Consider the following 24,497-nt stretch of genomic DNA (forward strand, 5'->3'; position numbering starts at 1 on the left):
ATCCCCCTCCGTGGTGGGACTGACCTCCCCCACTAGGGCACGTCCCTCATCCTCACATCTGGAAGCCCGACCGATGGCTGTCATCAGGGAAAGGGCCCTGTGTGCAGATGGCTTCCTTGAACTTGAATTACATATGAGCTGTTGCCAAGAAGCCATAGGGACTCACTGGCCCCCCTGACAGGAGAGAGAGTGGTTTTCCATCTGTTCACTCAAAAACTCATTTCCGCCCAAATGAGGATATTTAATCAGAAGTCTTTCTCCTCTCTCTCTGCTATTCCCAAATCTCAGACCTTCTTCCGTCTAACACAACTGGAGGAAGAGGATCCTAGAAATGCGGAACAACTCTCTAAGCACAAAACTTTCTCCCCAACGTTGTTATAGGGTCAGGTTACCTGCTCGAGATGAAATGACTGGTTGTGCGGTGTGCTTTTTTTTTTTTTTTGGCCACATCGCACAGCATGTGGGATCTTAGTTCCCCGACCAGGGATTGAACCCGTGCCCCTGCATTGGGGGCGTGGAGTCTTAACCACTGGATCACCAGGGATGTCCCTGTGGTGTGATTAAACAGCCATTTGTCTGTTCTCTGGACCCAGATGTTCTCCCTGACCTGGGGCCTGCTGACCCATGGGTGCGCTCTCTCAGTAGGGAGTCTTCTTAGCCAAAGTGGACTGAAGCTGCCTCAGGTTCGGTGATGCCCACAAGGCCACCGTCTGCTTTCCTGGAAGACACCTGAGGGGAGTGCTGGATGCAGGCTTTCTCCAACCCACATCCATGAGAGCCTCCCAGAAGGACACCCCGAGTGTCTAGGAAGCCTCCTCTTCCTTTTCAGAGAGTGACAGGGGCCAGAGCCCACCGTGTTGAACCATGGGACCATTTGTGTTCTGGAAACCAGGCTCTGGGGTGACACCTTTTGAATTCTCACTGTGTGCCAGGCCCTGTGCTAGGCGCTGGGACCCGGGGGTGGGACAGAGTCCCTCCCTCACAGCAGCTCACTCGCTAGCAGGGGCAGCCTAGAAGGAAGTAGGGCATTTCTCCAAATGAGTTATTAGGGATGCAGAGGGGATGGAGGGAGGGATTCCTGATCCAGACATAAAGGATGAGGTAGAACAAATAATTTCTAGTTTTTCATTTACTTACAGGCTCCTCAGTTCTTGAAAATGGCACCCATTCAAGCAATCAAACCAGAAAATGTATCCTTCTCACCCCTCTTTCCCTCTCACTCCAGACTCAAGTCCTCTTGCCGAGGTTAATGATGACATTGACGTGGCTAAATCCAGTGGGCACACCAGTGATTTCACATGGTTGACGCTCCCTCCTTCTTGAAAGGCTCTGCTCTGGAGGCTTCCAGGCCTCCTCACACAACTCAGGCCCTTCTGCTGGTTTCCAGCCCCTCCGCTGAGCCTCTAAATGCTGAAGCAACCCCAGGCTCTGTCTCAGGCACTGTCCTTTCTCTATATTCTCTCACTAGGTGATCTCACCCCATCAGTGTTTCTGAATAACACCTACAGTGTTTGATGACACCCAGACACCCCATCTCAGGCCTGACCTCTTCCCTGAGCTCTAAGCTTAAATACCTAAAAGGCTTCTTGACATCCCACTTGGGTGTTTAACAACCTCTCCAATGTAAAATATTCAAAGCAGAACCCTTACTTTTCTTCTACTGGCGGCTTCTCCCCCATTCACTTCTGGGAATAACCCAAATGAATTGAAACCAGGATTCCGATATTTGTACACCTACATTCACAGCAGCATTACTCACAATAGCCAGAAGGTAGAACAACCCGAGTGCCCACTGATGAATGCATGAATAAATAAAATGTGGTATATACACAATGGAATCTTATTCAGCCTTAAAAACGAAGGAAACTCTGACACCTGCTACTACGAGGGTGAACACTGAAGACATTATGCTGAGTAAAATAAGCTGGTCACAAAAGGAAAAGCGCTGTTATGATTCTATTCATACAACGTACCTAGAGTAGTCAAACTTCTAAAGACAAAAAGCCAAACAGTGGTTACCAGGAGCTGGGGGAGAGGGAGAATGAGGGATTAGTGTTAATGGCTATCGTTTCAGTTTTGAAAGATGAAAAGAATCCTGGAGATTGGTTGCACCGCAGTGTGAATGTATTTAATGCCATTGGACTGTCCATTTAAAAATGGTTAAAATGGTAAACTCCATGCTATGTATATTTTACCACAATAAAAAACAAAATCTGATCATGGCACACCTCTCCCCATCTCTCTCCCCCAACTAAAGCCCCCCGTGGCTCCTCATTGTCTGAAGGATAGTGTCGAAAGTCCTTACCGCAGCCCACAAGGCCAGGCAGGGTCTGACACCCAGATATCCATCTCAGCAGAGGAATTTTCTCTACTCTCTCCCCTCTGCACAAATCTCTCTGGCACGTGCCTTGGAGACTTTATGCACACTGTTCTTTCAGCCCAGATTCTTTTCCCCAGCCCCTCACTCTTCAGGTCTTAGGATCAACTCTATCGCCTCCCTCCCGGCTGGAGCTCTGTGATGGCAGGGACCATGCAAGCTGCCTGGGGTGCAGATGGCTCTGTGGAGCCCGCCCCCAACAGGCCAGAGCTGGAAGTTTCCTGTGGGGCAACCATCCCTCCGCTGCTGCCTTCCTACCCACCCAGAGTTGGGAGGTCCCAGAGTCCTCCCCCGACCCAGGAGTGGGTGTGGAGTGCAAGTTATCTGTGCCAGAGGCTCAGTCTTGGGCCTCTCAGGCCATTGGAGGGGTGTGTGTGTACAGGGGGATGTCCCAGGACCCCCCATCCCCCCCCCCCCCACTCCACGTACTCTCTGAACTGGCTTAACCTGGGATCTGGACAGAGGATCTCGTGGAGTGGAGGTGTTCTTTTCCTCGCCAGGCAGGGATGGCCAGGGAGGTGGCCCCATTTGACTTTTCAGGGCCAGGGCATTGGGCCCATCCCTCATTCCGTGGCCGCCTTTCCTGGCTTTAGGAAGATTTCTGAGCACAATATTCCGGGCAGCTCCTCTCAGACCATGGCATTGAATTACGGTTTCAAGCACAGAGGCATTTTCCTCTGCGTGAGAAATTCCTCTCCTCTCGCATCTTTGCCGACATCCGCTTGGCTGGGGTGTCCACAGCTGGTGTGACCCTGCTCCCAGCCCCCAGCAGCATGTGACAAGTTACGGTCTAGGTCTGCTGGGGCTTCTCAGGAGGCCACCCTGGCACCCGGGTCCTACTTGCCCAGGGCTGCTGGGGCTTCTCCTCAATGGACATTGGGGTGGGTGAGCATATGGGGTGGTTAAGAGTGTAGGGTCTGGTTTGTGTGCCAGCCTCTTCCTATTCTGTGACCTGGCAAACTACCTTACCTCTTTAAGCTTCTATTTCCATAGCAGTAAAACAGAGATGCTACGAGTACTTACCTATTTCACAGGACTGATGTAAAGAATAGAAAAGGTAATGCATTTAGGAGCATCGCCCAAGGCAGGGGCCCTCATCTGGCCCCACTGCTGAGCTGCCTCTGTGTGGGAAAGGCACACGCCAGCCTGGAAGGCCCTGGGGCCCCAGTGCTGAGGGTCTTTGTGGTCCTTTCTAGCCCAGAAGCCTGGGATCCCCAGAGTGACAGCAGGGAGCGAAGGGAACCAAAGAGAGCCCCTTTCCCTTCTCCCTCGCCTTCCTTTGCCTGGCTGGGGCTCAGCAGGCAGGGCTCAGAGAGGCCTGGGCAACCTCCTGGCTTGGGCTGCTCTCTGGCCTCCTGACACGAGACAAGGCAGTGCACACCTCCCTCCAGCAATCGCCCCTCCCTGGAAACATCCAGCAGCCGACCCCTTGTCCCTGGGCATCCATCTCAGATGGCAGCACCTAACGCTTAGCCTCAGCCTCCAGGAAAAGCAGAGGTGGGGATGTTTAGGACCCCAGAAGGGAACTCAATCTTCTTTGTCTGGGAGCGGGAGGCAGGGGCACTGCTATGCAGTGTTCTCTGTCACAAGGAGGACTCTCCAGCTTAATGGATGGAGCCCCCCTTATTGGGGAAGCTGGGGGACCAGATGGCTGGGGTCACAGGGACAGATGGAGGGGCTTTGGCATTTTTAAGGAATTGTGTGGTGAGTTTTGTTTTCAATGAGTGGATCTTTAAACGTTACACTAACCACCTCTTTGGGTTCGGGTGGCATCTTGTAAAGTGCAGGTGTGTGCACTTTTGGTGCTCGAAGAGCAGCACAGCGGCAGCACCCCCAGCATGAGCCGGGCATCACGGGCAGCCTGCGCCTGCGCGACACCCAGCGGCCGGGGAAAGGGGCAGGGTGTGGGGAAGTGGCCGGACCAGGTGCGTGCAGAAGGCTAAACCTCACCTCTCAGGATGTCTCCCGAGCTCCCCTGCAGCCTGACCTCCTCCCCTCCAGGTCCGCTCCTTCAACTCCTCTTACCTCCTCCCACTTCCGGGAGCTCCTGGGGATCCCTTCCTCCGGCCCCCACCTGCACAGATTCCTTCCTGTCTCAGAACCACAGTGCTGTCCCTCAGAGTCCACGTGGACGGGCAGGCGCAGTGCCATTAGCTGAGGAACGAGTCTCCTTCCCAGGAGAACAGGGCCCTGTCTGCTGACCAAGGCCCAACACTCATATCTGAGGAATGAATGGCTGAATGACTGTATCGGATGACGTGTAACGGCTGTCCTTCCCCAGACGGGAAGCCACACCAGGGAGGGGCTGTGTCTGCTCCTCCACTGCTCTATTCCCAGCAGCACCATCTTTGGGTTGTTGGGTCCCTTAAGTGAAATGAGTTCTAAGTCAGCCTTGGCAGAGTGAAGTGGGGGAGAGCAGAACTGTCCCAGTCTCCAGGAAAGACACTAAAAAAAGACTCTCAGCGGCACTGATCCAGAGAAGTTCCAGACAGCATGATAAGAATAAGGATACTTAATGCTGTGCCAAGTGTTTTATAAGAATCATGTCCTTTTGTCCTCACGATGGACCTATGAAGCTGATGCTATGGTCATCCCCACAGACCACCCCTCAGGGCTCCTCGCCTAGCTGCTCCTGGTGGAATTTTGGTGGAAGGAACCTCACAGCCCCAAGAGGCAGAAACCCAACCCTGTGAATACCCAGGCCAGCACACAGTTCCCATCCACAGAGGCATATGTTTCTTTGGTTTTATTATTACAAACACACCATGGCTCTGCCACACCTGGGAAATCCTGAGCTCTACGTGCTCTACCTACCCTCTTTTTTCTACCTGGACAGGATCACACAGAAGGGTCCAAGCCATATGTAGGTGCAAGAAATATTTGACAGAGCAGTTCAACTCATAGCTTATAAGGATGCCACTTCTCCAATTGTGAAAGAGCTTTATAAAACCCATGCCACAACCCAACCCCCATGATACTGGATTGCTTGATTCATGTTTTGTGAGCTTCAGAAACTTCGGCTCCCTTTTCCAGAGTATGTGGCATAGGCAGGAAATTCTACATTTGGGACAGGTCCTTGCTGGAAGTGAATGTCAGTGACAACCAGGTTTCTACATACAGTGGGCTAACAGTCATGTTTAGGGGGGAAAATTAAAAGTATATCTCTCTCCCTCCTCCCCCCACCCTCCCAAGGCTCAGATCTCATTATAGTGTGGTCCAGGTACATTGAAGTGTGATATTTGGTTTCAAAAACATTCAGTCTCTTTGGCAAACTGAGAGAAATTGGCGGGGAGATGCTGAAATGCATTCCTCCTGCGGTCCTTCACACTAATGCTTCATCCTCTCTAATAACCGCTGATAGACAGGGGCTGAAAGAGAGAGAGAGTTGAAAGGTGAAAACTGTGCAGACTTCCCACATCTGTCTAGGACACTGTCGGAATCACGAGCACGAGGGCCAAGCAGCCTTCTTCTGCCATCCTCTCCTGCACACAGCAAATGCCTTTTGGTTTGTGAAACTTCATATCTTACTCAACACTGTTCAAACTGGGATATTCTACATCTACCAGCTTGAGACCACATCCTCACCTTGGGCTCCTGCCAAGTTCCTGTGCAAAATTCCCAGGTTCCCAAAGTCAAAAACTCATATCAACCCTAAAAGGTGGATACTCTTATTATCTCCATCTTATGGAGAAGGAAACTAGGTGTTCTCTGTCTGACCCAAAGGCTATGTTTTATTGCAACAGGATGTTCTTATCTATAGACAGCAGATGGCAGGTTTGGGCCTACTTGGGGGTAAGACCCAAACAAGTCTACAAGGACTTCAAACCCAGACCAGACTTACCTAGTTTCACAGAGCTCTGGGTAGCCTGAAAGAAAACACAAGGTGTTAGGCTTTCTAGTGGATGTTATACCTACACCTGTTCATGTCAGTGGCTTTGCCCACTGCCACCCTTACTAAGAGAAAAATGATGAGGGTGAAGAAGAGGAAGGGGAATGTGGAAGTGCTGGGCCTCAGGGAGCCCCAAAGCCAGGCGTCCCCCCAAACTATCACCTGGAGCTTGGGAAGCTGGGATTGCACAGGGGGTGGCTACCAGGAATAGGAACTCTGGGCCAAGAACCTTCCGCAAGGGGCACTAAGGAGGACCCCTCTATCCAAAAGTAAAGTGAAGTATTCCAGCTCCAGACCTCTGGGTTAAGAACTACCTCCTGCAGCCTCTTCTGCTGAAATGCAAACTTCCTGTAACACGCCCTGTATTCCCAGGGGGCACTACCTGACCTGAAGCAGCAAGGGAGCCTGAGTGGGACCCCTGGGCCCTAGGCAAGCTGGGGAGCAGGAGGAGAAGCACGGAAAGTCAGAGAGGTTCTGAGAGGGAGGTGGGGCTGAGGCAAGGAAGGGCCCTGTATCCAGAATCCACACCACTGCCCAGCAGAGCCCCAGCGTTGGCCATGACGGGCCGTTTCATGGAAGACAGAAGAGTGACTTGGAGGCCCAGGCTCAGGGCAGGCCAGCCCATTGTAAGGAAAATTCAGGACAGGGTGCCCCTCTGGGTCAGATGGATTCCAGAGCTGTATCCGTTCTTACCAGCTGTGGCTTCCCCATGGACTGAGGCTCAGAGGCCTCAGTTTGAAGGCCTGGGCTGTCGCCCACAAAGGAAGCAGGGGCTGCCTGCGTTCTTTTCTCCAAACTCTACACAGGTCAGGGCTAAGGGCGTCCCAGTTGGAGTGGGGAGAAATTACAGGAGAGCCCTGGGAGGACAGCCAAGGAAGACAGGAGAGTTCCCTCCATGGGCCCAAGCACAGGACCCAAGGCTGTTCAGGCCAGGGGGCAATGTAGCAGGCGTCTTACCCTGGAGAACGCAGAGGCCTGTTTGAAGATTTCAAGTGCAGAGTCTGCAAGTTCATCCCCTCGTTCCTGAGGTCTGTTGGCTGCAGATAAAAGAAAAGGCAGCTTGGATGAGAGAGAAATGATTAGCATGTCATTCATAATCACCAGGACTGAGGGGCACTGTTGGGCTTTCTGGCTCACATTCTCAGATGAAGTTTTCCTTTATAACTTTCCATAACTCATGGTGGAATCTGGCCCGTGGGGAGGGAGCTCAAATAAGATGAATGCACAAGCGAGGAGAGAGGCTGGGCTCCAGTGCAGCCTTGCTGGAGGTAAAGAGAGCTCACCTGGGGCAGGATGCTGCAGGAGGGGGGCTTTGACCCACGTTCACAACATCCACGTGTAACAAACAACTGGGCCCTGTTCTAGTGGGGCTGGGAGAGCCAGGCAGTTCAGAGAAATCTGTCCTCAAGTCACTGGGTGTAGCACATTTGAACCAAGAGTTCCTAAGTCACTTTTCAACCAGCCCCAGAAGAGCTGTCCACAGATGCTCAATCTGCACATCCCATACCATTCTCATCTTTGCTTACAGCAGGGTTTCTAACAAGCACCAACGGCTGTGTGTTGAGAAGGGCCAGCGGCAGGCACAGTAAGGATGTGGTCCTTTAGGGCCTTACCTGGAGGATGCAGGACACTGGAGATGGCGTGGACCACACCATTGGTGGCCATGATGTCAACTTCAGTGACAGGTTCCTTATTGACATTCACCACATTGTTTTTCTGGGAGAAAAACAGACAACAACTGTTGAACACCAAGCATATTTATCTTATCCATTCTTAAGCCTAGCAAATGTTCACTGAGCACTTCTGGATGCCAGGTCCTGTGCTAAGTGCTAGAGGTACTCTGGCGACTGGAACAGACCCTGTCAGCTGCAGACCTGCAGTCTGGTAGATTCAGTTTAATCGTGTGGACTCAACATGTTGCAATTCACAAAATGCTCTCCTCTGTGATTCACTTAGTCCTCACAGCAGTGCGTGGTGAGGAGGTAGATATCATGGCCCCACTTGACAGAAGGGGAAACTCAAGAGAGGCCAAGTGCCTCCTTTAAGCTGGAAACAGAAGCCAGGTGTCCAGCTCTGAGTGAAGGACTCTTTCCATGTTTCCTCCATGTCTGGCTTCAGATTTTCTCACAGGGTAAATCGGTCTCAGGCTTTCCTGAACAACCCATGAATCAGACCCAAGGGGGAAGGGGAACTGAAGCCTGAGACCCACAGGACCCTGACACCCCAGACTAGGAGCTGGGAGATTCTCAGGTGACCTGCAGAAGTCAAACAAGTCATGCCAGCCCTGCCTCCCTGCCTGTCTTGCCATGTTCCCGGGAGAAGCTGATGAGCACACAGATGGCTGGAGGCCAGGAGAGAGGCGCGGCGAGCAGAAGCTGGCAGCCATACACGGCAAGGGTGGTCCCTCCACGGTGGGGTCAGTGGCCTTTGCTGGTGCAGCCAGGGAGCCAACTGCTTTGCAGAGCTGAGCTGCCTATCTGTTCTCTCTCTGAGAGGTAGGGACCCTCTGAGGCAGTTCCGAAGTAGAATGTATATTATCAACATGCAGAGACGAGGGAAGGTCAACGGACCAAGCGTCAGAAGAAAGAGCCTCTTGGGCTGGTCTGGTTCATGGTACAGCTCAGTGAGCCCCTGGACTTGGGGGGGATGGAGTGGAAAGGGGATTGGGAATTGATCTTTCAAGACGTGAGTAACTCTCTATCATTTCCTTTAGGGAAGGAAGATTTAATAGCTTCTCCCAGATGCCAATCAGATGCTTTATTCCCCTGCAAACCTGGAAGTCCTTATTCATGTCTAGCCACAATCTCCCTTGATCTCCCTGAAGACTCTTTCTCCTTTCCCCTTTCCTCTCCCCTCCTCTCCTCTCCTCTCCTCTCCTCTCCTCTAAAACTGCACTCAAAGTTTCAAGATGCATCTGAAACGTGGTGTGTGTCTACTACCCTCCTAGGGACGTGATGTGCCCTGAATCCCAGGGGCAGGGCACGGCCAGCCCTTCAACTGTTAAACATACTCACCGAGCTGACTTCCAGCTTGTCGCCTTGGAGAGACTTCAGCCGCACCAGGGCCCCGATGCCTCCGCTAACCAGGATTTCATCACCAACGTGGTATTTCAGAATGTTGGCAAGCTCCTTGGCATTGCCTGCAGATTTGTGGGAAAAGAAAGCAGAGTTAATCCTAAGGCTGGTAACTAGTGTGCTCAAGGAGGGCCCAAAGGATAAGATGCAAGCTGTCACCTCTGAGACAGAGAACCCCCTGCCCAGGTAATAAGCACTTATTGAGCACCTATTGTGTGCCCAGCCCTCTGACCCACCATGTGTATAATGGTCAGGGGAACAAGGCATGTGACCGTGGCCATGAATCTCCCCGTGCATTCGACGGGCTGCTAGGTTAAGTACATGCTTCTGTGATGCTGAGAAGGAGTTAATCCATACTCCTCTGTGAGTATGACTCATGTTTCCATGACTAAATATTTGCTTGGAGAGCCAGGGGCCTTTCCAGCCCGCCATCTGAGACATTTCCTCATCAGCGTGGCTCCCGACAGTTATAACACAGTAGTGAAATATTTACACATGCTGCCCTCAAATGCATATTCTGAGATGGCTGTTTCCTGAAGGGAGAACTTAAAAGAGTAGACAGCTGCAGTCTGGAGGAGCTACGGAGCCGATGAGGTCAGGGCCGTTGGGGGTATCCCTCTACAGCGTCCCTCCTCGTCACGTCTCAGCATTCCTTCCAGCCCACGTCAGCTTCTCCACCAACTGGGGAAAGCAACCAATTGCTCATAAAGGTGCACAGGCACTTCCCAAATTAAGTGTGGGCGGCAATCCTTAAAGCTGCCAGCTGCCCTCTCTTCTCCACTGAGGCCCCTCCTGATACTCAAGTTACCAGCCAAATGGCTGGATGACCCTAGGGCTGTGGACGGCTATTTCCAGCATCTTGAAACTGAGAACAGAGGAAGCTCTGACGTATTTGGGGGAGCTCCCTTGATTATGGACGAATCCACACAAGTGCCATGGGAAGGACTCATCAGGTACCAAGTGATTTCCAAACATCCACAACCTGGAGCTGACAAGAGTTTCCCTTCCACAAAAATACGGCCTGGAGGTGCTGAGCCAAGCCAGCCCCCAGGTTGGGAGGGGTCTCCTTTCTTTGAGATCTCTAACATCTGGCTCCATCTTTAACACCTGGACGGGCTCCACCCGCAGGCGTGCTGGGGTCTAATCCTGCCTGCAGGCTGGAGGTAGGGCGTGCTTGGGGAGCTTTGCTCAAGCCCTCCCTCAGCTCCTGCACAAGCCGAGCAGGCTCAGACCACTGGGGGAGTATTCCGTTCCTGCTGAGCAGAGACAGAATGTAAAGTTTATGTTCAGAATGAACTTCTCCCCTCTACTTAGGAACATACGTCAGCACCATAGACACAGGCATTCATTTAGCAATAAAGAAAATTAAACAGGACACAAATTCAGTTCACAGCTGCCCAAGCTTTCTGTTCTGTACTCCAGAGCAGGAAGGGAGGTGTAGACGATTTAGCGCCCAAGGGTTAGCCAAGGTTCTTTCTCCTCTTCCTCCTCAGGCTCACCTTTCTGTGATGGGTGGAAGTGGTAAGTTCACAGGCACGCAGGCCCATCCCCCCTCCCATCACCACAGCCATTATCCCATTATCAGCGGGGGAGGTGTGCCCAGCATTGCTGGCAATGCTCATTTAATCCTCATAACACTCCGGGCAAGGTACTCTTACCAGCCCCATTTTACTGGGAAAACCGAGGGCCAGAGAGGTTAAGCAACCTGCTAGAGGTCACTCAGCTGGTAAATGCCAGAGCGAGGATTTGACCTGCTTTCAGGTCATCTGGGAGCCCAAGCTCTTAACCGCTAGATTGTCTCTCAAACATCCCCAACTCAATTGCTCAGGACCGTGACTAGCTTCTCAGTAAAGCTCTCATCCCAAGGGACATGTGATGCAGGTAAATGGCTTCACAAGCAGGCTCTCACAGGTCCTCATGGGAAGATGTGCGCTGGTGACCGGGCTGGTTGTCACCTACCCTCAATTCCTTTCTACTCTACTCTGCCTTGCTGGCTGCCTGGGGAGGCTGACCGCCATGAAGCTTCATGCAGGTTCCTCGCCAGGAGGTCACAGCGCCCTGTGGCTCCCCTGCCATGCTTCTGACAGCAATGGCCTGTGGCTTGAGCCGCTGTCCTGTGCCCCTCCTCCTAGGGTCTCCCTGGTCCTGGCCCCCCACATCATCCAGTTCCCCTGGTGCCCCAGGCCCAGGGTGGTAAACACTAGGTATCATCACCCTTTGCTGGTTCCTTAACCCTGCCCACACCTCTGCAAATAGTCTTGTCATTAAATTCCTTTCAGTCAAACCCTTCATAACGTGCCAACGGTTTCCTCCTGGAACCCTGACTGATACAATGACTTTAGAAAACTTGAAAAATGTACTCAGGGTGGTCTTTACCCAAGAGTTTGTTGAGCTCTCCCGGTGGCAAGGCTTGGAAGGCTTCATTGGTAGGAGCGAAGACTGTGTAGACCCCTTCCCGGTTGAGGGTCTCGGTCAGCCCTGCAGACTGGATGGCGGCTACCAGCATGCTGCGGACACACACACGGAAAAGGTCACCTGCCTGTGGGGGCAGGGGGTTGTCATTTGCCCAAATACCGCACCACTGTGGGTAGGTGGAGCCCAGAGCGCTGGCATTCATACCCTTGCTGGTTTTCATACTGACAGGGAATGACTCTGGTCTGCATCTTCTCTCCATACATGCTAAGCTCAGTTAAAAGCCAGAAGACAGAGGCCAGAGTGAGAAGGAGGAAGGGGTAGGTCAGTGGCATGGCTGACCCAGAGACTGACTGAGCCACAGGGCCCCGGGGGTATGAATCCAGGGGGTGGGAGGTGGGGGCAGAGGACGGGTGGTCTCCCAGGCTCTTGTGCAGGTGGCTGAACTCAGTGACAGGAAACGCTCAGTGTCACAGCACCCCGTGGTGAGCGAGCAGGTCAGAAATGGAGAGAGCAGGGCAAGAAAACAAAGTGACAACGGGAGCCTGAGCAGGAGTGGCAAGGAATCTTCTGGGGCAATAAGCAGACATTGCACAGAACGAGACTCACCACACACGCAAAGCCAGGTGCTCTCAGCTTCCCTGGGACTAGCGGGTGTTCCAGTGCAGCCCCCTCCCCGCTCCCATGGATGTGAGGATTACACTCCCAGAAGGGACCCTTCTTCTCAACCTAAGCTTTCAAGGTGACCCTCGCCCTTTCCGAATCCCTGGCCTGGGAGGTCACACGGGCGCATGGCCAGTGTTCACCAGACCCCAAGGAAGTGGGGAGCTTGACAGACAGCTGAGATCCAGTGTCCAGCCCCAGCACGACAGCTTGGCGGAAGGCACCCCCCCAGCCCTGGGATGGGGCTGGTTACCTGAAGCGATTATCTCCCTTCAGGATGTCCATAACGGTCCCCATTGGGGGGGTCAGCACCCGGTCCATGGTGAACAGGGTCCCGTACCTCCCCCTCTTGTCATGGGCGGCGATGCAGCTATTCTCGATGCACAGGCTCTGTAGAAAAGAGGGGCAGAGAAAGGCCAGGTTACCCCCCACCCAAAGCAGGGGCCTCCCGATTTGTTCAGGGCATGTGCTGACGGCTTCATCCACAGAGATAGATGAACACATGCAGGGGTGCATCTTAAGACTAGGATAAAAGGATGTGTTTTCTCCAGGAAAGAAAAAAAATAAAAATGGTGTTCCTTAAGGAAAGAATAACCATAGCAGCCCCAATAAATTTACAGAGAGGGCTCATGATGAGATTATCATGTGACATGAGAGGACCATCGACAGTGCTCAAATAAAGAGACTGAGTCTCTTCATTTATTTATTTAACAAATGACAACCGTCTCAAGCCAAACAGTGCTGGCTGGTCCTGAGCAAGGGCTGTGTTGTGCTGTACTTCCTGTTTGATATTCCAGGGTAACTGTTGGGTTTGAAGAGAGAGAAGGAACAGGGGAAGAGAGAAGAGAAGCTTTTGGACAGAAGAGGGTTGTGTGTCAGTTCAGGAGGCTTCTCTTCACAGAAGCTAAGAAGGATCCAAAACCTCCAACCTTCCTCCCTTCGTTCATCACTCTGGGTTCAGGATGGATGGCTGCTTACCCAGCCAGGCCAGCAGGTGTGCAGTGTATTCCCAAAGGCCTCTAAAAAGGAGATTTGACTCTATTGGCAAGACCCCCGTTTCGATCCTTTGATATCAGATATTCTTTCTAAAATTCCTTCCTTCTTTATTAGAGACCAGTTCTCAGGCAAGCTCCTGCTTATTGGGCACTTTTTTTTTTTAAACTCTAATACAGCTTCCATTTCTTGGAGCTGAGACAAACAGCATGATATAGGACCCAGAACTTACATTACGATAAACGAAAACTCTCAGTTTTTTGCCCCCCAGAGTTTCCAGGGTCTGTCCATGGTACAGATACTTGGAGGCCAGCTGATCCTTAATCATGTGGTTCAGAAGCAAATTCTTCATCCGGGCATCAATTGGAGGGGTTCCATCTGCAAGAGAAGGCGTGGTCAGGTCCAGGGGCAGGCTCAGGAAATGAAGAGAATCAGAGACAATGCAGCGGAAAGCCCGTCCCTCCTTCCATTTAGAAATGGAGATTGAGAAAGTAAGCAAGGCTGCCAATATTCCTTAACATCTGGCAACTTCCGCAAATTAAAAAAAAAAAAAAAGTCTAGATAATCAAGGTGTTTGGAATTTTGCCCTAAGAGGGAGGGGCAGGCACGGACACAATCTGGCCCTTCTCTGCCTCCCCCATGGCCGTGGCTCAGCTGTATCCTCACTCTGACCTCCTGACTGGCACACTGGCAAATGACCCTGCAAAGAAAAAGACAAGGGAGCGCTCTGCTCTCCCGACAGATGCACATAGTTGGATTCTGAGGACCAGATCCCCACATGCCCCCTCTGCTCTGCCAAACGAAACAGCAGAGCCTCTTCACTTTCTGGGGAAGTCACATCTGCTTTCGGTTGAGCTGGGTGGAAGCACAAAGGGTCCGTGGGGAGCTGTAAATTGGGGAGGGTGCTGTGGAGGTGGCAGTGGTGCGCCAGCTGCCCCTAGAGACAAACGCACAGGGATGCCTGCCCCACGGTACCTTTGAAGACGGAATTCATGGGGGCCAGGAGAGTCAACCGCTCATTTCCGGAGAGATGAGTGCCGAGGCCAGCTTGCCTGAAAAGGTCAACGGCTGTGGAAACATCGGAGTCTGCAGCCAACTCAAATAGCGTCTTGGCTACAAGGAAGGAGAGAGCGGGTCCAAGAGTTAAAAGTGCTGTTTTCGTTTATCATTTGCCCACCCCAGAGCATGACATGTGTCAGCAGGAATGCCATCTCTTGAATCCACAACCCCTCTAAACGTTCCTGGGGCATTTGTGGGTTCGTGTCATAGGGGGAACGGTCACCCAGAAAACTTCACTGGTTGGGGAAGTGAGGTGAGGCTCAGTTGGGCAGAGGGCCTCCGTCCCAGCCCTTGGTCAGGGTCCTGTCCAATGCTGGGGAGGAAAAAGCGTTGTCTGTGTCACAGCTTCCTGACAATGCCAGTGACAACCCCCATAGAAAGCTGTCCTCTGGGTTGGTTTTTTCCTGTGACATTCCCTCACTCCTTAGCAGTAGAACTCCCTGGAAATCCAGGATGGGGCAAGGATGCTGAATGGAACCCAAGCCAAAGTTCATTTGGTCATCTCTCCCTAAGCCAGTGACCTCGGGATGCTTGGGCATGATTGAGAAAACAAATGCTCTGAGGTCAGCAAATGGCTCTCTGTGCCCAACCAGAGCAGGTAGATCTTCTGAAAGACTTCTGTGATTGAGCTGCTCCATCCCCAGATACCTTCAATGGCTCTTCCCTGCCCACAAGGTAACGCCTGGACTCCCAAGCCTACAGCTCTAGACTCTTTCCAATCTGGCCACAACCTGCCAGGTGCCTACACAGTCTCTCCTGGGAGGCTGTGAGCTGGGTGCGGGCAGGGAAGCAGCTCCCAAGATCCCTGAATTCCCCTGGCCACACCACCATCGGTAGCATAGGGGACAGCGGACCTGGCAGGCTCAGAGCCCCCGAGGCCCGACTCGCCTGAGTCCGGGATGAGCAGCTCGTCGATGAAGTGGATCACCCCATTGGTGGCCAGGACGTCTTTGTTGGAGATGATGGGCTTCCCATTGATGGTGAGCATGTCCCCACTGCATCCCACCTCCAGCGTGGTGCCCTCCAGAGTCTCCAAGGACAGCCCTGCCACGATGGCTTCGGCACACATGGCCGACTTCAGGATGTGGTTGTTCAGCAGATCTGGGGGCCAAACAGGATACAGGTCAAATCAGTGCCGGCCAGGCTGACCTCAGGCGCCAGCTTGCTGCCTGCCTACGGCTGGGAGGATTCCATCCTCTCCGAGGCTAACCATCAGACGAGCCTGGGACACTGCATGGCCTGGATCTTCCTCCTCCTCTCCTCCTCCTGGTCTCTAAAACTAGCCGGGCTCTGTGGTCAGACTGCCTGAGTTTGAATCCCAGCAGCTGTGGGACCCTGGGCCTCAAGTTCCTCATCAGTCAAGGGGAGAAAAGCACAGCATTCATCCCCTAGGGCTGGTGTATGGATGACACAAAACTCTGAACGTAAGCACCCAGCAACAGTGCCTGACGACAGAGAAAATGCCCAACAAATGCTAGTGATTAGCTCCTTAGTACCTGAACTTCAGGGTGAATTCTCTTATTTGTATCTGAACTTCCCAGATAGGGGAAAAACGCAAATGAGTTTACCCTGCGGTTTGTTTGTTTCTTTTTTAATCTACTGACCTCTACGAAAATGTAAAGTGTGGTAGGGAAAGATGAAAACTGTAGCAAATGAAAGTTCTGAGTCATTTGTACATTTGATTTGTTTTTGTTCATTGTACCCCAAGGGTCTACTTAGTTGCCAGGCTCTGTTAGAGGTTGGAGATGGTGATCAGTAAGACATGGTCTCTGCCGTCCCATCCACCCCACCCGCAAGTCATAAATAGAATCATTTAATGACTTGCACAAGTGCTGCTTTAGGGCCAGGGCAGGGGCTGGAGGCACTGAGGCAGCTGCACGGAGCAGTGGAGGGGGACGTGCCCCAGCCCCAGCCCCAGCCAGGCAGAGCCAGTTCCCAGGGTCACTGGGGCCCTCTGTCTTGTGTTCTCACCCAAGAGGCGCGTTTCAATGTATCCTGAGTGTGAGAACCAAAACTGCAGTGTCACGGACAGGAGGAAGCTCTGAGGCCCAGCAGAAGCGTCGAGGGCCTTGAAGGCCAGTGCTGACCCGCTTCAGCCAGTGGGGAAGGCAAAAGACAACAAGACTGCTGTGGGAATGAGGCCTCAGGGATTTAGTTTCTCAGGGAAGGAAACTGAAGGCTGGGGCAGGGGGGGAGGGGGCGTGACCTGCCCGGGCACTTGGAGGGTGACCCAGGCCAGGGCTGGAAGCCAGTCTGCGAACAGGCACACCAGCCCAGGGCCATTTCTCGCCTGTCTGCCAACCCGCTCGTAACCAGCAGACTGTCAGGTGGACCGTGGCCGCGCGCCTTCTGGCCTGTAGCTGCAGCCCACACAGAGGGCCCTTACTCTCAGCAAACTGCTTACTGAGTGGGAAAAGGCAGATATGCAAGAGGGATAAACTCGGGGTGTTTTTTTCCCTTTATAATAAGGTGTCCTGATAGCTACAAAGATGAAAATGTGCTCTGTACAAAACATGTTTCAGTGGGAAAACAGCTCTAAACAAAAAGCTAAAATGCTGCGCTGCACCCAAGTCTCGGCTCCTCGGAAGCCTTCAGGACTGTCAGGCTGTGGGTGTCCACCCCTGCCCTCTTCCCTGTGACTTGGGAGTATCTCTGTCCTTGCACGCAGCACATCAGGTCCCAACGACCCGTTTCTAAGTCCGTCACACCAACTAGACTTAAACTTCCTTGACTGTACCACGTTCCCTTTTGAGGCCTGGGTTCCTGGCAGCAGAATATCTGGACATGACAGATCCCCACCTGTGCTTTCAGAAATGTGCCCTTTCCCATCCCTGCATAGCTGCAAGAACATTGCACATGTATGGGGTGTCGGAAGTGCATTAGGCATTTTATATGGTAGATTTCAAAGGTGGGTTTAAGTAGATTCAAAACAAATGAAGTCATCCCTGGATTATACTTGGGAGGAGTAAGCGTGGTTGGAGGGTTGCAGTTGCAGGGGACTCAGGGACCCACAGGCAGCATCTCAGTAGTCCTGGAGTTGGGGGCCGAGGGTGACAGAGCCTGGCCTCCCCTCCTAATCTCCCTCACATGGTTGGTCCTTCCCTCTCCTCTAGCAATAATCTATGGTCCTCCTAACATACCAGCTCACTGAGAAGGTGAGGAAGGACTCGGCAATGAAGAGTCAAGAGTTGACTGTTACGGGTTTTTAATTGTAATTTTGGATTATCCCTGAGGCCCCTGGCCAGGCACAGGACAAGGGCAAGGGTCAGCACGATGGTTCCATTTCAAGGATGCCAGGCACCTGCCACCCGCTCCACACACCTCCAAGCGGTTGCCCACTCTGGCAGCCTCGCTCTGGCTTTGATCATTTGGGCCTTTAGCTTCTCCTGACTCTGGACAGAGCTTGCTTTGGACCCCCCAGCTCTGCCTCCCTCCTTAGCCCAGCTGCATCCCTAGACAAAGGTCGCTGGATTCCTTACTCACCACTCTGACCAGGGTCCTGCTCTGGCCTCTGCAGAGACAGGGTCAGCTGGGAGCAATGGGACAGGACGGCAGGCGATGTGTCCGTCTCGGACAGGAGCAGGCCTTGGGCTTAGTCTGGCCACTCCAGTGCGGCGGCAGCAGAAGACCAGGGGTGCTCACCTCTCAGGGCCTCTGGGTCCCCCAGAATCCGGTTCAAGGTCTCAGCGGGGATTTTCTCGAAGGCCTCGTTGGTTGGGGCCAAGAGTGTGTACTGGCCGTCACCTTCGAGCAGGGTGTTGAGCCCCGATGCAGCCACCGCAGCCTGTGGGGAGGGGAGAAGATGGAGCATGCCCTGGGGGCTCTGGGACTCTCTGCAGACTGGAGGCACACACGGTCTCGCCAGCGCTCCTCTGGAGGGCTCCAGGCTTTTGTAGAAGCCCCAGACGAAAAGACAAGCCGGACCAAGGCTCACTTCTTCCCATGGTCTCCAGGAGCCTTGCCGGCCTGAGCTCCACCCACTCTGACTACCTCTTTAGCGGATGCCCTGCCTACCTCCTTTCCATCCCCGGGGCTTGGCCCTGCTCTTCCCTCTGCCCTGCCCTTCCCCCTTTCTTTGCTTCTCTGACTCCTATTCCTTCTTTGGGCCTTGACTAAAATGTCACTTCTCTAGGTAGTCAGCTTGGCGTTGCCCCCACGCTTGCCACTGCCCCCAGACGAAAATGAGTCTATTAGACACACTTGCACAGCTTGCTGTCCTTCTCACATTGCAATGCAGTCATTACCAGTAACAGTCGTGCGTGTGAGCTCCGTGAGCGTAAGGGTGACAGAACCCCTTCTCTACAGAGCAGCCAGAATGACCTTCTAAAAGCACCTGCTGCTCCCAGGATGAGACACAGTCCTCGCAGGCCTGCAAGGCCCTGCAGGATGTGGCCCCGCTGGCCTGGCCACCTGGTGCTCCCTACTCCGCCGCGCAGGCCTCCTTCTGGCTCGTCCTGCTTCTGAGGCTTCCTCTCAAGCTCCCTTCTGCCAGCGTAGCTCTTGCCCTGGTGTCTTATATACCTGGCCATTCCTATTGTTCTGGACTCAGCTGAAAGGTCACCTCTTCCAGACAGACCTTTCCGGGCCAGCCACCACGTCCCGCCTGCCTTCACAGCGCTTCGCGTGATCTGTGGTTGCCCTGTCGGTTTCTTGCCTGTGTTCCCCAGAAGAAAACGGGTGCCGTGAGGGCAGAACTTTGTCTTGTTCGCCTCTCCTCCTCTGGCACATAGAGCACACCAGGGAAGCAGCAGGTGCGTAACGGGTATGAGGTAGGGGAAAGAGAAACAGGCCTCAGGGACAGCCGAAGGGGAGGAAAAAGGAAGGAACGTTTGCCAAACCTTAACAGTAAGAGAAGCGTACTCAGTGGGGATCAGCTGGTGTTAATCAAAAGATGTGCCACCAGCGTTGTGGGAACGCCGTCCGCCTGCAGACCCCTGACCTTTGAGTGACCCAGCAGGAAAGCAGGGGAAGAGCTTCGAGAGCAGGGTCCCCAGGGCCCTCCAGAGCCACTTCCTGAGGCCACTGGAGTGCCAGCCCAGCCCGCGGGTGTTTGTCTCTCTGTGTTGGAGATCTCCAGGGGAGGAACCACCCCACTCCCACTCGGTATCCTTTGTGGTCAGGAAGTTTTCCTTGAATCAGGGCAAAAACCCTGACGGGGCAGCCTGTGCGAGCTTCCTCTGAGCAGCCGTTGCCAAGAGGAAGCCCACTTGCCACCCCAGTTGTAAGATAAATGTCTATTGGGCGGGGGGGGGGGGGGTAGGAATCGCGTTCTGGGGCCCCAGAGCAGGCAGAAGCCAGGCCAGAAGTCAAATCCCAGACTCCTGTGTCTATACCTGTGGCCTCTCTGCGGGTCTGGGCTCCAAGGAAACAGGGGTGTGGCTGGAGCCGTGGGTCCCGTGGTGGGGACGTGTGGTCCAGAAGACCACGCAGCCCGAAAGGCCCTTTCTCTAGTTCCACAGGTGAGAACCAGCACCTGCGAGGAAAGGCCCTCCCCGCTCTGGAGCCTGCCGTGCACGCCCAGGCAGCGTAGTCCCGCTGCAGCCACAGCCTCTGCACTTTCCGGGGAGTCAAGGAAAGAAAACTTCACACAGGAGAAGCCCGGGGGGGGGGGACATTCCCGGCAGAGAATTACGACGTCTCCTTGAGGTCAAGCCGACCGTCTGATCAGTGGATTCGCCGTGTTCCTGGGCATTTGGAGGAACTTGCTCCCTGTCACCTAAGTGCCCATGAACACGGAGACACCCTCCACCCCTCCCGCAGACGAAGGCCCTCCTAGGAGCTGGCGCGTCCCCAGGCCGCGCCTCCCCCCCCCCCCCCGGGGCTGTCCCTCACCCGAAGGGTCTCAAAGGTGTCCTCGATCTCGATGATCTGCTGGATGTTGTTGGTGACGGTGGAGATGACCTTGTCGATGAGGTGCACCACACCATTGGTCGCGTGGTGGTCGGCTTTCAGCAGCCGAGCACAGTTGACGGTCACGATCTGCCCGGAGAAGGAGCCAGCGTGAGCGGTTAACACGTCGGAGGCACAGCCTCGACGTCCCCGGAGGGGAAGGCGCAGGACAGAACATGGGCTCCTCGAGCCGTGGGGCAGCAGGTGCAGGAGGCAGAGGACCGTCCACAGCTGACCTCGCCTGCGGGACGCCACCCCAGAAACCAGCCCCACAGGTGGACCAGGCGTGGGCGCGGGGGGCACCGGGCGGAGCTGTGGGAGCGGATTCCTTACCCCGTTGGGATAGTGGTGGATTTGGATGTTGGAATTCTGGTACATGGAGGTGAGGGCCATGCCGTGTTTCAGCTCGTCCGTCAGGACCCGTCTGTCCACCATGTGGTAGCGGAGGGCGTTGAGCAGCTCGATGTTGACGTTGCTCACCAGGGAGTCCAGCACTTCCTAGGAGGAGGGTCAGGATGGCAGTGAGCGGGCTGCAGGCTCCACGCTCAGCAGACGGGTCCCCGCCTCCCTGGGAAGGGCGTCCCGGGGACCCCCATTCTGCCAGGGACCCCCGCTCTGTGAGCACCGAGGTCGGCCTGGCCACTTAACGGACGGGGCGTGGGAAGCCACCTGGGGAAGCATATTACAGCTCAAGCGCCACGGCTGCCTCGGAAGGCTTAAGGAAGATGTTTCCCGAGACAGCGGGAAATCACCACAGAGTCTCAGGAAGAGTCCCCGGTATGAGTTCCCCGGGAAGAAAGAGGTCATCTCACAGCCGGCAAGGAGGCCCAGGCCTCGTTGCTGGGGGCGAAGATGGTGAAGCTGCCGGGCCCTTCCATCTCGGGCCTCAGCTTCTCCGTGCGGTCCGTGTACAGCTGCGTGGTGGTCGAGCCGACGACTCCCAGGGTCTCGTACAGGTTGGCGAGTGGCAGGGCTGCAGGGACAGAGGACAGAGCGGGGGTGGCCTGCGGGACCCCACCCCAACCGGACCGCACCCACCCTTGTCTGAGAAGGACGGCACACCCGCTGGAGAAGCCCAGAGACAGCCTGCTGTCGGGGAGCCCAAGAGGCCGGTCACGTGCTTCTTAGAGCAACCCCACAGGCCAAATGTCTCCCTGCTTGAACGCAACTGATTGGTCACTCTCAATCATTTTTAACTACAGCAGAGCAAAGCTTTTGTTCAGAGACGTTTAGATAATACTGGTAGGAACATACGCCGGAAATAGATACCCTAATTACAGGCTAGGCTTACAGATTTATCTAGTTGTTTTTGAAACTGGTTCCCTAAATGGCCTCCATGAGAATGAAACAGATCTTGGAGGTACTTGGGGTATTTATAAGTAATAAAATGTTATTTCCTGAAAGTAGCCTGAAGCTCAGGAGGACCTTTCCCTCACACAGGGAGCTTCATGTTTCTTTAAAAGGGCCTGAAACTAAGACCCAGAGGCTGGTCCCCGCCTTCCAGGTCATCTCCTTCCCCATCGCACGTTTCCGGCCGGTCCTGCCACTTAAGTCAGGAAGGTCAAGACCCCAGCCCGTGCCAACCACACCCCCGTCATGACCCTGGCACCAAATTACCTCCCTCCTTTTAAGTCTCAGTCTCATATTCTTAGTTAAAAAAAAAAAAAAAAATCCTCCTCTGTGGTCGCCAGATGGTATTTGGGACTAAAGGAAAGGATCTAGTAAATTCACAGGTACCACGCTGCCTGTGGGCCCGAGTGGCCATTCATGGTACCCTTGGCTGACTTTGGGGAAGCCGGCCTGGCCTGCTGCTCCCGTCCCTATGAGTTCCGGCGGGCCAGGTTCCGACAGAGTGAGATGGGGTGGCCCGGTGTCCCCAGCCCAGCCAGAGACCAGGCCTGCCCCATCCGCTCTCCAGCAGGGCTGATCAGAAATGCTGCATGTGTTTAGAATCACTTCCAGCCAGGGACAGCAAGGCCAGGAGCCTGTGCCTGGTGTGGAGGGCACAGGCAGGTCAGGATTGGAGTCTGTATCCTAAGCGTGTTAAACAGTCCACTTGCACAGGAAGGAGCAGTGCAGAAAACACGGTTTCCAGCTTCCATCCTCTGGCTCTGTCGTGCGTCCTCCTCTCTCCCTCCTTCCCCTCCATCCACACCAACAGGCAAGGCTTATTCACCTGCTGGACAGCCCTTCTCTCCTGGGACCTTCTCATATCCAGGACAGCACTCGTAGCTGATGACTCTGTAACGACACACACGTGTATTAGGCAGGGCTTCCCTCCCGCTCCCATGTCATCAGTCCTCACTCCAGGAAAGGACATGACGGGGCATACAGACTGCTCTCGGAGGAGACCACATGCTCAGTCATCTTTGTGCCTTTCAGTGGCAAGGAGCTTGTCACGCCTCCTCAGCTTTGTACAAGGTGCCCAGCGGCTGCCGTCACCTACAGCAATGTGACCGGGATACAGTCAGAGGACAGCCGCAGCATATTCACAGTGGCATTAGGAAACACCCTCACCAAAAATTTATCTCCAACATAATTCATGGGGAACCCAGTGGGTAGCGTTGCCGAGAGGTAGCAGGGAGGAGTAGGAGCCCTGGACCTTTCTGGCTCTGCGTCTGCCACTAACTAACCCAGACCTCACCAGCCAGTCCTGTCTCCTCTCTGGGCCTCAGTTTCCTCATCTGTAAGATGTGTGCATGTATTGTGCAACGGTCATTGGTTTATTTATTTATTTTTATAAATTTATTTATTTTATTTATTTATTGACTATGTTGGGTCTTCGTTGCTGCACACGGGCTTTCCCTAGTTGCTGCAAGCGATGGCCACTCTTCATTGTGGTGCTCAGGCTCCTCATTGTAGCAGCTTCTCTTGTTGTGGAGCACGGGCCCTAGGCACGTGGGCTTCAGTAGTTGCGGCACGTGGGCTCAGTAGTTGTGGCGCATGGGCCCAGCTGCTCCGTGGCATGTGGAATCTTCCCAGGGCAGGGCTTGAACCCGTGTCCCCTGCATTGGCAGGCGGATTCTTTACCACTGCGCTGCCTAGGAAGTCCGGTCATTGGTTTAAATAGCCCATGGTCTTCTAGTTCTCTGCCTTAACCAAGAAGGGCAGTGTATTTTATATATGATCAGTTCCTCTCAATCTTCACAATCATACTTTAAAACAAAAATGGAGCTCTTTTAATCAAGACACTTGTTTTTCTGTTTCTTTAAATTAATAACAAATTTTTCACCAATGAAAATACCTATATGGTTTCAAAATCTACAAAGGATTCTATAATAAAGTGTTCCCCATCCACTCTCATCCTCAACCATCTCAGTGTCCTTCCAGGAGGCAACTGATATTACCAGTCTGCGAGATTCTTTGTATTTGGGTGAACAAGACTGGCAGTTTATAGTTTTAAACTTTGAAGTTGTTTGGCAGAAAAACTTAAAACCTTCTCTTCTCCCAAGTCAGACCAGTCCACTGTGTGACACTCACCACCTTCTGGAGGTCTGAAACACAAAGCTGCAGCTAACCAGACATCTTGGGGAAACCCTTGATAATTTCCAAGAACATCACAAGGAAGTGTTCTAAGAGAGACTTGCTTCATAGCAAATCCTCCCGTCCCATCGATGGCCACCCCGCACCAGTGGCATGAGCACAGCCCCTCCTGGGCAGCCCTCGAACCAGAAGCCGGCAGCCATGTCCTGCCTCTTTCTTTCTTCCACACGGATGTGCCCTTTCAGGACGGGAGAGAACTCAGCCTTGAACTGCAGCGGGTTTACCACCGAGCCACTCCCCACAGCCTCTCACAAGATATTTAACGACATCACCAGAAGAGAAGCAGGCAGATTGGGCAGAAGCCTGGGCTTTGGAAGTTGGGGGTGGGGGGAAGGCGTGTTGTTTTCAATGAGCCCAGGACATTCTGCTCTTACTACTTCCATTGCAGTCGTCTCAGGGAAGCCCTCGTGAGTCCTGTGAAGATGAAGTCTGGTTCATCTGTTATCCAGGAGGTGTTTCAGAGACAGACCAGTTAGGATGCTCAGGCTGCCAGGGAGCTATGGGTGTCACTGTGCCGGAAATGAGCTCCCAGGAAATTCCTGAGTGATCCCATGCACATTCTTCCCTGCTCTGCTCTCTACATCCTGACTTCTTCTTC

The 24,497-nt window shown here is 53.6% G+C and overlaps 1 protein-coding gene across 1 annotated transcript in view; it reads right to left on the reverse strand.

Annotated features, from left to right (window-relative positions):
* Window positions 1-5,090: 5,090 nt before the first annotated feature.
* The window catches only part of TGFBI (transforming growth factor beta induced), a 32,782-nt gene continuing 13,375 nt past the window's right edge, over window positions 5,091-24,497 (reverse strand). The window contains exons 3-17 of the mRNA XM_057734358.1: window positions 22,533-22,597; window positions 21,169-21,329; window positions 20,690-20,854; window positions 20,300-20,446; window positions 18,110-18,251; window positions 15,356-15,568; window positions 14,384-14,521; window positions 13,641-13,786; window positions 12,669-12,805; window positions 11,717-11,847; window positions 9,281-9,405; window positions 7,880-7,982; window positions 7,224-7,303; window positions 6,219-6,243; window positions 5,091-5,745 (exon numbers count right to left, since the gene is read on the reverse strand). Of these exons, the coding sequence (XP_057590341.1) occupies window positions 5,705-5,745; window positions 6,219-6,243; window positions 7,224-7,303; window positions 7,880-7,982; window positions 9,281-9,405; window positions 11,717-11,847; window positions 12,669-12,805; window positions 13,641-13,786; window positions 14,384-14,521; window positions 15,356-15,568; window positions 18,110-18,251; window positions 20,300-20,446; window positions 20,690-20,854; window positions 21,169-21,329; window positions 22,533-22,597 (1,819 nt within the window). The 3' untranslated portion in view covers window positions 5,091-5,704. The remainder of the gene's footprint in view (window positions 5,746-6,218; window positions 6,244-7,223; window positions 7,304-7,879; window positions 7,983-9,280; window positions 9,406-11,716; window positions 11,848-12,668; window positions 12,806-13,640; window positions 13,787-14,383; window positions 14,522-15,355; window positions 15,569-18,109; window positions 18,252-20,299; window positions 20,447-20,689; window positions 20,855-21,168; window positions 21,330-22,532; window positions 22,598-24,497) is intronic.

This window comes from Hippopotamus amphibius, chromosome 1, assembly GCF_030028045.1.
Source record: "Hippopotamus amphibius kiboko isolate mHipAmp2 chromosome 1, mHipAmp2.hap2, whole genome shotgun sequence".
In the NCBI taxonomy this organism is placed as follows: Eukaryota; Metazoa; Chordata; class Mammalia; order Artiodactyla; family Hippopotamidae; genus Hippopotamus; species Hippopotamus amphibius.